Below are 12798 nucleotides of genomic sequence, written 5' to 3'. Positions count from 1 at the left end.
GATGCTGGGGGCCCTTCCTAGTTTCCCCCCTTTGATCTAACTGCCCACCCCCCAGATGGTGGGGACATAATGCATTTCTGAGATGAAAAACTAGGAGGGAAACTAGGAGGGCAAAGGGCATATTTCAAAGACACGCCTGGGATGAGGTTCCTGCTCTTTGCTTGGAGGCCTCATCCTGCCTCACTTTGACATTGCGTGTTGTTATTTCCATATCCCTCCTTTCCCAAATCACAACAGAGAAGGTTAAATAAGAAAAACCTATAAATGTACACAATGCAAAGTTGACATGCTCCCAGAAGTCTTTGCTCTGGTGGGGCTTCTAAAGGAGCAGGGAGGGGGCTGGGAGCCACCCCCCCCCGGCCCAAGAGGGAGTCGGAGCAGCTGCCGGCCCAAGCCCTGCCTCACCTCCCTGCTCCCTGATCCCCCCAGGACCATCTCGGCCAGCACCCAGGTCCAGGGCGGGGACGTGAACCTCTTTGAGAACATGCGCTGCCACGGGGTGCCCCTGGTCACCATCAGCCGCGGGCGCGTGGTCTACGAGAACGGCGTCTTCATGTGCGCCGAGGGCACCGGCAAGTTCTGCCCCCTCCGCTCCTTCCCAGACTCCGTCTACAAGAAGCTGGTGCAGCGGGAAAAGGTACCGGGGTGGGAGGGAGCGCAGTGCATTGCATGCAGAGACACTCATTGCATGGCAGCCTTGAAGACCACCATGGATTTGGGGGGGGGTCTGCAAAGAGGAGGAAGAGGAGGAGGGGCATGCCCAGAGGCTTTTGCTTGTGGTAGACACCAGACGGTGAGCAGGGGGGAAGGCTGGAGCCCCCCAGTTCCTCCTTTTTGGGTAGGAGTGTGGCTGCGGGAAGCCCAAGGGTTGGGGGTTGGAGTGGGGGCTTGTGGGAGGAGGATAGGGGGCAGGAGGAGGCACAGAGGGAGGAGAGCAGGACTGGGCATCCCAGGTGTGCTTGTGATTTGGGCGTCCAAGTGCAGAAATCGGCATCCAGGTGTTTGGGGTTTTGTCTTTTGCAAAGAGGGAGGAAATGTCTGGCCTTTTTCCTGCAAGGAGAAGAGTTGGGGCTTGGCCAGGCCTGGCATGACTAGCGAGACTTGGCTAGAAGGGGGCGGGGGGCTGAAATGGCTACCACTTGAGCAGAGGGGCAACTTAGGGATAAAGAGGAAGAGGCTTGACTGGGAGGGGAGATGTTGGTCCCAGGAGAGGCTGGCAGGAGAGCAGAGGAGCGACCGAGAGACCCAAAGGAGAGGGGGCTTAGGGAGGTCACCAAGGAGGCCCCCCCGGCACCCCAGCCCTCCCCCCTCCCAAATCCTGGAATGCTAGAATTGGCGCAAGGACCCTGAAAGCCATATAGTCCTTCCTGGGATGGGGGGCAGCCAAGCTCTGCACCCAGAGACAAGGGAAGCCGAGGGAATCTTCCCAAGGGGTGGGGGCTGAAGAGGGGGTGAGTCAAGCAACCGGCCCCCGCCTCTTCATCCCACTTCCCTTCACAGTCCTTGCTGCAAAGAGAGGGGAGGCTGAGGAGCCCCCCCCCCGGGCCTCCTCCCAGCATGCCTCAGTGTTTGACCAGTGGTAGTCTGGGGCAAAGAGAGTGGAGTGGGGGGAGCGTAGCAGAGAGTGGCGTCTGGAGGGGGTCCCTGGCAGACGTGGCACCAAGGGCCCAGTACTTGCTGGTGGAAGGGGGCGCAGGGGGAATCGAGGGGAGCCCCCATTCCCAGCCCCCAGAGGCAGCTGCTCCCTACCTCCCAGCCCAAGCCCACGCCCTGGCCTGCATTTCATCCGCCCGCCTTCTGCCCCGAGCCCCCCAAGAGGCAGGCTCCCCCTTTTCCCACCCTGGGGGCGTGGGGGTCTCCAGAGGCCGCCTCTTCCGCTGACCTGTGTGTGCCTTTTGTTGTCTTGCTCCGCGCAGAGTTTAAAGCTCAAGGGCGTGGACCGCACCCCCTACCTGGGGGACGTGGCCGTGGTTGCCCACCCTGGGAAAAAAGAGACGGGGACGCCCCTGGCAGACACGCCCACCCGGCCGGCCACGAGACACGGGGGCATGCGCGATCTCCACGAGTCCGGCTTCAGCCTTTCCGGTAAGAGCGGGGCTGGAGCACGGGGCCTTCTGTGGGGGAGGGCGCACAGAGGCGGGAGAGCCCCCCACGCCATGCTCCTTGCACCCTCCCAGGCTGCGGCATCTTCCCTGCCCTGCTTGCCCGCCTCCTGCCTTGCCCAGCAGAGCCAGCTGCCCCACGAGGGCTAGGACCTGGCTTCCCCCCTCCCCTGCCCCACCCCCCACCCGCGCCCCCCACCCCCAATTCCTGCAGGGCCTGCTCCCCACCCTGATCTTGCATTGGCTGGGAGTGAGGAGAAGGGAGAGCGAGAGGAGCAAGCCGCCAGAGTGGGACGCAGGCAGGAGTCAAGCCAAGCCGCTCTTGGGGGGGGCATAGCATCCTGGAAGGGGCACCCAAGGGTCATCCAGCCCAGCCCCCCACATTTCAGGAAACACAGCGGAAGAATCCGTGACAGGTAGCCAGCCAAGGAAGGAAAGGCCCCCACTTTTGGAGGGAATGGGTTCCCCAGCGCTTGGTATTTTGGCTGGGTCAGGATAGCCCCCCGTCCAGCCCCTTCTCCCCCCCCCCCTCCTTGAGGCACACCTGCAGGGCTACACAGAAGGGGTGTCGCTCCTTGCAGAGGAGTCTCCTGCCAGCCGAGAGGGAGCAGTGGGGCCAGGCAAGGAGACCTGTGGGGCTGAGGGGTCGGAGGGCAGGGCTCTGCCTCTTGCCTGAAAAGGGGTCCCTTTCCCTCCTTTTCTGCCACAGTCTTTTCCCACATTTATTCATACTTTTCAAGTTTATACATTTCACTGATTTGACAATCATTTTGACATTTCCAAACTTGACTTCCTTCCCCCTCTTTCTGTGGTTCCTTACATTTGTTTTTAAAACCTTCTGCATATCCAAATTAACTTGATTTGCTCATTTGTTCATCTACTTTAAATATATACCCTTATAAAACTGCAGGTTGTTACAATAATCCTGCCGGTGTTTTTATCTGTTTATAATTTATCTGTAAATATTGAATAAACCATTTCCATTCTTTTATATAAAAAAATGTTATCTTGATTTCTTATTCTTCTGGTCAGTTTTGCCGTTCCGCATATTCCATAAGTTTCAGTATCAGTTCTTCCTTTGCTGGGAATACTGCTTCTTTCCATTTCGGGGCGAGTGACATTCTTGCTGCTGTAGCAGCAGACAGGAATAAGTTTCTACTGTATACATTTTAGATAGTTCTATCTCTATAATTCCCAAAAGAAAAGCTTTTGTTTTTTAAATATCCTTTTCATTTCATTATATATCATTTCCCAGTAAACTTTAACCTTACGACAAGACCACCACATATGATAAAAGCAACCTTCTTTCTATTCACATTCCCAACACTTATTTGATTTAGATTTATACATTTTTGCCAACTTGCTTTGTGTTTGATACCATCAATATATCATTTTCATATCATTTTCTCTTAGACCATAACATGCTGTAAATTCTACGTCCATATTCCACAATCGTTCCCGTGCCTCCATGTCTATATTATGACCGATATCTATTGCCCAATGTATCATTGAGGATTTTACTTGCTCATCCTTTGTGTCCCATTCCAATAATATTACACATTTTAGACAGCACTTTTACATTACATTCCAACAGGTCTCTCTCCAGTTGTGATATTTGTTCCCCAAACCCTCATAAGATATTTTTCTTAAATACTTCATGCAAATGATGATATTATATCCATGTTATTAATTTTCCTGATAATTCCTTAAATTCTTTTAGTTTGTACTCCTCCCTCTTAATAAATTTCTATAAGCTGTCTATCTTTCTATCATATTCTTTTTCTTCACCACTATGGCTTCCAACGGTGAGAGCAAAAGTGGTGTTTTTACCTCTAATAAATTCTTGTATTTATGCCATACTCTATAATTTCCCCCCTAATTATATGATTTGTAAATCCTTTATGAACTTTCACCTTTTCATACCATAAATAAGCGTGCTAACCAAAAATATTATCATGACCTTCTAGATCTAGAATATGTGAATTATTTAATGTCATCCATTCCTTCAGCCAACAAAGGCAAGATGCCTCATAGTATAATCTCATATCTGGCCGGGAAAAACCTCCTCTTTCTTTTGCATTCTCTGCCATAGTCCTGAGAAGAAAACCCCACCCCCAAGTTGCTATTTGCATTTCAAGGGAGTTGAAAAAGGAGGTCTTTCTTGGTATCTGGTTTGGACCTGAGAGTGGGGGCTGGGGGCGCTGGGGCTGGGCTCCGCAAACCATGTGAGGTGCTGTCTCTTCTCTGGAGATGGTTCAGGTGGCATCTCTTCTGCTGGAGGTTGCATGGTCAGTCATTTTAGGGGGGGCTTTCATGGGGTGATGAGTAGGCGAGAGGGCAGGCTGCACCAGCGATGTGATTTTTTTTCTTTTATGGCGGGGGGGAGATTCTCTTTGTGGTGACCTTTGTGAAGAGGAAGCTCTGTTGTGCGCAGAAGCTGTGGTTGGCAATGGGGAATCTGCTTCCTAGAGCAAAGTGTGGGGGGAGACTGCCAGCCTGTCTCTTTTGGCCTGTTTGTCCCTTCAAATTGCGGGGGGGGGGGCAGGGACACATGCCTCTTACTCGAGGCTGGCAGAGCAAGATGTGCCAAGTCTGGCACTCAATGCCAGGTGTCAGAAGTGAGAGGCTTCAGGCTGGCCTCCAAAGTCCTGCTTGGGAATTCTGGGAGGTGCTTTTGCCACTGGTTTGGACCTGGCAGGTCCCTCTCAGCCAGCACCTCAGTGTCCCCCCCACTCAAAGAGGGTGGGAGCACCTTCTCCTCCTCCTTCTCAAGCTCAACCCCTGGCAGGCTCTGGAAATCGGGATTATAGCATCTTCCTTGAATTGCTCAGCAGTGGGGGCGGGCAGGGAAGGGGGATTGCAAGCCCTGATGTAATAAGCCACTCTGGGCGGCTTCCAACAAAATATTAAAATACTGTAATAAAAGGTAAAGGGACCCCTGACCATTAGGTCCAGTCGTGGCCAACTCTGGGGTTGCGGCGCTCATCTCGCTTTACTGGCCGAGGGAGCCAGTACAGCTTCCGGGTCATGTGGCCAGCAGGACTAAGCCGCTTCTGGCAAACCAGAGCAGCACACAGAAACGCCGTTTACCTTCCCGCCAGAGCGGTACCTATTTATCTACTTGCACTTTGATGTGCTTTCAAACTGCTAGGTTGGCAGGAGCAAGGACTGAGAAAAGGGAGCTCACCCCGTCGCAGGGATTCGAGCTGCCGACCTTCTGATCGGCAAGCCCAATAGGCTCAGTGATTTAACCCACAGTGTCACCCGCGTCCCAAAATACCATAATACATCAAACATTAAAAGCTTCCCTCAACAGGGCTGCCTTCAGACGCCTTCTAAAAGTCAGATAGTTATTAATTTCCTTGACATCTGATGGCAGGAGGTCCCACCACCGAAAAGGCCCTCTGCCTGGTTCCCTGTAGATTTGCTTCTCGCAGCGAGGGAACTGCCAGAAGGCCCTCGGAGCTGGACCTCAGTGTTCGGGCAGAACGATGGGGGTGGAGACGCTCCTTCAGCTGGATCCCCTCCCCTCCTGCTTCTGTCTCTCCTCCAGGGGCGCCAACTTGCCCCCCACATGGAGGGGGCCTGGCATCACATGACACCCCCTGCCCCTGCCCAGTCTGCAAGTGCTTGCCTAGCGGTGGCGGCAGGACATAATCACCCCTCAATATTGGGGGTGCTCAGCCCCTCCCCACAAATATTGAGGGGTCAAAGCCCCTTCTGCTCTCTATAGCCCCTGCTCCCCCCTCATCCTTTGCTTGCCCCAAATTGCAACCACAGGAAAGAGTTTTTTCTAGGCCTGGCAGTGGGGGGGGGGGTTGCATCTGAATTTGGGGGAGAGCTGGTGGGGCTGTTTACGGGGGTCCTCGCCGCAGCTTTTCTCCTCCCCGGCTGGTCCTTGTGGCCTGGTTGGGGCAGGATGTGCCCCCCCGGTGTGCTTCTGACCGCCCCGTCCTTCTGTGTCTCCAGGTTCTCAGATCGATGACCATGTTCCAAAGCGAGCTTCGGCCCGGATTCTCGCTCCCCCCGGAGGCAGGTCTAGCGGCATTTGGTAGCTGCTCCCCCGACTTGTCCCCCAACTAAGGACGCCGTCGCCGCCCCCCCACTCGCCCGGCTGCCCCCCCCCACGCCCCGCGGGCTCCAGGCAGACACACCTTTCACCGGAGCTGCCGCCGCCGAAGACCAGCACTTCACACCTGATGACCCCCACCAAGACCCCTCCCCGGAATGAGGCTGCCGGGGGGGTCCCGGGCCAGAGGCACCCCCCCTCACTCCACGGCTGCATGGAAACGCAGGCTGATGCACGGGGGGGGGGTGATGCTGGGCTGCTTCTGTCTCTTCCAGGTAGAGGGGGGCAGCTCCCCCAAGTGCCACGAGCGGTGGGGGTGGGGGCCGACTTAGGGAGGGGGCAGGGCCAAGGGGGGGCCACCTGGGCCCCCAGTTCCTTTCTGTTTTGCACGTTGGGTTTTTTGGATAAGTGACATTTTGACTTGTTTGTGCATCACGTGGAAAAAAAATGAATAATCCTGAATTTAAAGGTGCTTTGTGTGACTAGCAGTAGGATAGGAAGGGGGAGGCAGGTGGGGGGGCTGGACAGGTCTCTAGGGTGGAGCCCCCCCCCCTTTTCCAAGCAGCGTTTGCTGTGCAGAGAGGTTCATCCCAACATTGCTTAGCAGTAATGGGAGCCCCCCTTTTTGCTCTCTTCCCCGGGGAGGGGTGATGATGCCATGAGGTGGATTGAGGGGGGGTCCTCTGCTGCCTGCCCCCCCTTTCCCTGGCCTTCTCTGTAGGCCCCACTCAGTGCCTTCTCTTGCGAGGGGGGAGGGCTAAAGTGGGAGAACTCCCACCCACCCCGTCCTTCCGCCAGCCCACCAGGCAGGAGTTGCCAGGGAGGGCCCCGAGCCAAGGGCGCAAGAGGAGGGCCAGGACCCCCTGGAGAGTGCAGTGCAGAGCAGTGGTTAGAGCAAGGGGACCTCTCTCCCCACATTCCAGCATAGGGTACGGAGCTTTCGTATCTGCACCTTTTGGTAGGCAGGAATCCCTTTCTGATCCTTGGGTAGGGAGAATGGGTCGTGGGGTGAAGGGACCAGAGAGCTGGGAGGAGGCTGGCTGCTCCCCAAAGCTTTGGGGCCTCTCCTTGCCACTCCGCAGAGGAAGAGGGGCTGGGTGCACTGTCCTCTGCGACCCACTGTGAAGAGCTTGTGGGGGGGGAGCCAGTTGGGGTCTCAGCCCATGGTGGAGAGCACCCGTTTGACCCGAGAGGCACCCTGTTGAGGTATGGGATGTCTTGAGAGTCGCCAGCATACTCACCCCAACATTCCTCTTTTAACACAATGGTGCTACGCCCCCACCCCCCTGGCTGACTGTTGGGGCCACAGAGCCCCCCTTCACCCCCCTTCCCCCACCCACCCACCTAGTCTCCCTCTGGAGTAGTGTGAAGTGTGAACCGTTACTTGTGCACCTTCTCTCCCCCCCCACTAGTTGGTCCCTGTAGGTGTGCGAGGCTGGTGGGGGGCACGACAGAGGACTCCTTTGCCCCAGGACCACGGAGGAGGAGGAGGAGGAGGAGTCCCGGCCCCCCGCCCGCCCCTCCGTTGGGATAGTCTTGTAATGGCTGTGATAGCACCTGCTGCCCCTGTGCGTTTCTGTTTCCTCATTAAAGAGTGTTCTCATGGTACGAGGCTCCTGCGTCTGTCCTTCCGGGGTTTTTTGGGGGGGAGCATTGAGATTGGGGGGGGGGGAGCCTTCACAAGTGCTCTTTCAAGGGTGGCGCAAACCAACAGTCCACTAGGCATCAACGATCCACAGGTAGCGATTGCATCTGCTTTGGCCGGCTACCGTATTTTTCGCTCTATAAGACACACCCAGCCATAAGACGCACCTAGTCTTAGAGGAGGAAAACAAGGGAAAAAATATTCTGAATGCGCAGCGCATCTCCAGCAAAGCGGGAGGAGAAACGGAAGGGGCTCCATTTCTCCTCCCGCTTTGCTGAAGGGGCGCTGTGCGGCTTTCCCTCTCTGCGCTGCGCCTCTCCAGTGAAGTAAAGCGTTCCTCCCGCTGCCCTGAAGAGGCTTTGCGCCGCTATCCCAGAAGTCAGAACAGCAAGAGGGATCGCTGCTTTCGCGCAGCCTGCATTCGCTCCATAAGACGCACACACATCTCCCCTTACTTTTTAGGAGGGAAAAGGTGCCTCTTACACAGCGAAAAATACGGTAATTGAATCCGTCGTGCTAAATGGGATGTGGGTGTAAACGAAATGTGCAGAGCTATGTGCACCAGTTGGCAGCAAAGGGCAGCATCCTGGGGGACACAGAAGTGCATTTCCTCCTGCCTGCCCCCCGAAGGGGCTGAGGCTTGGGATTCCTGCCTGCTTTGCTCTGTCACACCCCGCCCCCCCGCCATGGTCCCTTGGAAGGTTCCAAGTTGATCCACTAGTGGCATTTGATGGGGGGCTTCTTTGCTCTTTCCTTTGAAGAGATCTCTTGCTTCTTCAAACATTGGTAAATAATCTAGTTGTCAGTATCTCTAGTGATAATAATTTTTGTTAGTTTTCAATTACAATAACCCAATAATAGCCTGTTTATAACAATGCCAAATTATAATACAATTAGTAATACCAATCCTTCAGGTGCCAAATCATGTAATTTAGGTCTGTCCCCCCCTCCCCCGTGCTAGAATGGATGATTTGATGATTTCTGCGTTCCAAAATCCTATTAATTTCAACCACACTCCAGTCAAAATAGCAATCCCTTACACAACAACTGCAATATTAACAACTTCCATTCGTACTGACACATTAAAAGATTTATAAACGTGCAGGTGAAGCATTCAAACCATATCCTTGTTCTTCCTGTGGCAATTATTCTGTCTGTGATGTTTCTTTCCATCCTTGAAAAATATTATGTCTATCTTTTCCTGATTGTTGCTGTTCTCCATCATTCCTTGGGTGGAGCTAATATCCCATTGTTGTTTCAGAAGTTCTCCATTGCTCCGTCCCGTGCTTCGTTGTTTTGCAACTTTAGCAGCAGCTGCAAAAATCCCAAGCTGTCCCAATAAAAAACCTGTTTTTGCCATTTTTTCCTCTCAACCTGGGAAGGAGAGTGATCTGCAAATAACTCAGTGATGAACCTTATCAACTCCTTGGCAAGCTCGCAGATTCCTTTCATCCTTCCATTCGGCCGAAGATAAGCAGTTACACTTCCAGTTTAATTAAATTCCAAGTCCTTTTTAGCATTATTCAGTTCAGTCCATAGATAATAAAGGATAGGGAAGAGTCAGCTCTAAGTTTCCATCATAAACCTTTTGCAAAATAGAGCTTTCCTACCTTTTTCCTTTTCCTTTTTTTACATACATAGTTCCATTTGATGTTATATTCCATATCTGCAATCCAGTTTCATCCCACTTCCCTGTACATACACAAGTTGAACAAAGTACCATACTTTTTGCTCTATAAAACTCACTTTTTCCCTCCTAAAAAGTAAGGGGAAATGTGTGTGCGTCTTATGGAGCAAATGCAGGCTGCGCATCTACCACAGAAGTCAGAACAGCAAGAGGGAATGCTGCTTTCACTGCGCAGCGATCCCTCTTGCTGTTCTGGCTTCTGAAATTCAGAATATTTCTTTTTCTTGTTTTCCTCCTCCGAAAACTAGGTGCGTCTTGTGGTCTGGTGCGTCTTATAGAGCGAAAAATATGGTACTTCAAGGGAGCGTTGCCGAATCATAAATGTACAAAAGAAAACTTTATATCAAGAAGCCATAGACTCCCCTTCTCCCCCAATCTTTTACACCAAATGAAGTCGTCTTTCAAGTTCAAACATTAACGACCTTGCAGCTGCTTCAATTCCACAGTTGATGATCTCATCTCTTCTAGCATGCGCCTGTACATTAGTCCAAATTAAACTCTTAATAGGAGAAACTCTGCTTAATGGTGACGAAGGAGGATTTTTGGCAGGCCAAGGGCTTTTGCACTCTGCGCCTCCCTGCCCCACACAATCCATGTCGGAGCAAGAGCTGGGTACCCAGACGATCTGCAAGTGAAGCCCGTTCCCCCGTCCCGGGGGGCGGGGTGGGACTTGCAAGGACAATCACCCTCAATTGTCCTTGTTTTTTCTTCTCCAACAATCTCCCACTGTCATGGGAGCTGCCTCCATTAAGGTAGACCAGAATCGGAAGCCCCTAGTTGTCTGTGTGTCAGATTTTCGAGGATCCCCTTCAAGGTGGTCAGTCTACTCGAATTAAAAGACCCTTCAGGTAACCATCGTACTGCAAACAAAGTACAGATCACCCATAGTTCCTTACACTGGTTCTCAATTTTACTCTTGGACCCCTCAGTTTGATCCCATTTGCTAGAACAAACTGAAGGGGGTCCAAGACCTCATCAGCTGGCAAAGGCAGAGAAAACTTCAGAGCCTTCTTACCTGCGAGATGCTTCCTGGTCTGCTTCAAAGTGTTTGCACCCGTTTTCTGATCAGATCCTGCCCTTAAGACTGCCAGCCCCCCCCCCCCAGTTCTCTAACTTGGCTCTGTGGTGCCCATCTCCTAAGGTGGCTGGTGGGCTATCACTCGGGTCCCTGCTTATCTAGTCCCTTTAATGTTCACGTTTTCCTGGCAACCCCCCCCCCCTTCATAACTGCTAGGGAAATGACCCCCTTGCTTTCGGATGCCTGTTTCATGAATGGTACCAGTGCAGCTGGGTCAATAGACAGGACAGAGGATATGAAAAAGAAAAACGTGCGCCTCCTTGCTTTCAGATACTTGTTGACTCCCTTGCTTTCGGATGCCCAATTTTTGCTTTTTTTTTTTTCAGACTTTTTATTGCAAAGTAAATACATCAGTAACAAGCCATACATAAAGAATAATATAAAGAAAAAGAAAAAAATAAAGAAAAAAACGCAAAGAAAAATAGACAGTAAAACAATAAAGAAAAGTATATTTCAATACAATAAACACTTCCCACCAGTTTTCCAGGTTAGGACGTTAAGCTAGGCAGCCTGTGGTTTCCAGGTTCCCTCCCAAAAGATAGTGGCATGCTCACAACCAGGCCATGAATTGCTGCAGATGACATACCTGCCAGCCTCTGAAAAGTGCTGAGTGCCCCTCAGTTCTCTGGTGACCATGTAGGATAGCTCAGCATCATCAAGACGGGAGGGGGGCGAATGCAGCCTCATCCAGAACAGTGCTGAGCACCACCTTCCTGACAACAAAAACTCTCTTCCCTGGATTCCACTTTCCTTAATTTTCCCCATCTCCTGTCCATAAGGATCCCATGCACCAATTCAGCCCCTCATTGATGAAAAGTAGAACTGGGAGGCTGGATTCCTCCCTTCGCTCCCAATCTCTGAATGACTTCACTCAGCAGTTTCATTAAGATTTTAAAGTGCCTGTGAGACAGGCAGAACCCTCCATGACCCCACACTTTCTGCTCTTGGGTGAGGAAGGGAGGTTTTAATTACTGGCTTTCTTCATTATTTTTTCCGTATAGCAAAGTATTACTATTTTGTTACGAAGATGAGAAGAAGCCATTAATGAAAGGCATCTCGCTGGAGGAGAAATAAGACCTTAGAGGAATTAAGAGAGGGCATGCAAGGGGCAAAAATATGGTCTGAAGCTCAACATCAAAAAAACGAAGATGATGGCCACTGGTCCCATCACCTCCTGGCATATGGAAGGGGAAGAAATGGAGGCAGTGAGAGATTTTACTTTCTTGAGTTCCATGATCACTGCAGATGGTGTCAGCAGTCACAAAATTAAGAAACGCCTGCTTCTTGGGAGAAAAGCAATGACAAACCTAGACAGCATCTTAAAAAGCAGAGACATCACCTTGCCAACAAAGGTCCCTATAGTTAAAGCTTTGGTTTTCCCAGCAGTGATGTATGGAAGTGAGAGCTGGACCATCAAGAAGGCTGATCGCCGAAGAATGGATGCTTTTGAATTCTGGTGCTAGAGGAGACTCTTGAGAGTCCCATGGACTGCAAGAAGATCAAACCTCTCCATTCTGAAGGAAATCAGCCCTGAGTGCTCACTGCAAGGACAGATCCTGAAGCTGAGGCTCCAATCCTTTGGCCACCTCATGAGAAGAGAAGACTCCCTGGAAAAGACCCTGATGTTGGGAAAGATGGAGGGCACAAGGAGAAGGGGACGACGGAGGGCGAGATGGTTGGACAGTGTTCTCAAAGCTACCAGCATGAGTTTGACCCAACTGCGGGAGGCAGTGGAAGACAGGAGGGCCTGGTGTGCTCTGGTCCAGGGGGTCACGAAGAGGCGGACACGACTAAACGACTCAACAACAACAACAATGCAAGGGGCAATTCATTCTAACCCCGACCTGGATCAAGAGGCGGTATTTTTAATTAACAGTGAAAAAAGACTTCTGGCGAATGTGACTTACTTGAGAGTAGACATTACAGAAGGATCTTGGCCACGGGGGGGGGGGGGGGAGAGAGAGAACATGGCTGGGTCCTATTCTGCTCTGCACAGTGCTGTGCGCAACTTCGGTTCTCATTCTGCTTCCAACTCATTATGGGAAAACAAATGCATCAAGAACATGAAAAGCTCCAATATAGAGGCAGCTGTTGTTTCGGGACAAACAAAGCAGACCTGTTCTCCAAAACATTTCCCCCCCCCCATAAGCCTTTTTATGTTCAGCTTATTTGCTTTGGTGAAAACGGCATGAATATGTCTAGGGCAGACCTTCAACC

The 12798-nt window shown here is 51.9% G+C and overlaps 1 protein-coding gene across 2 annotated transcripts in view; it reads left to right on the top strand.

Moving 5' to 3' along the window:
• The window catches only part of DPYSL5 (dihydropyrimidinase like 5), a 36547-nt gene extending 28770 nt beyond the window's left edge, over positions 1–7777 (top strand). Inside the window, exons 11-13 of one of the 2 annotated variants that reach the window (XM_081904125.1) lie at positions 430–637; positions 1917–2085; positions 6072–7777. In XM_081904125.1, the coding sequence (XP_081760251.1) occupies positions 430–637; positions 1917–2085; positions 6072–6157 (463 nt within the window). In that variant the 3' untranslated portion in view covers positions 6158–7777. The remainder of the gene's footprint in view (positions 1–429; positions 638–1916; positions 2086–6071) is intronic. The other variant, XM_081904124.1, reaches the window with a different exon arrangement.
• Positions 7778–12798: the final 5021 nt, after the last annotated feature.

Source organism: Podarcis melisellensis (assembly GCF_964234715.1).
Source record: "Podarcis melisellensis genome assembly, chromosome: 3".
Lineage (NCBI taxonomy): Eukaryota > Metazoa > Chordata > Lepidosauria > Squamata > Lacertidae > Podarcis > Podarcis melisellensis.
This window is presented reverse-complemented; position numbering and strand designations above follow the sequence as displayed.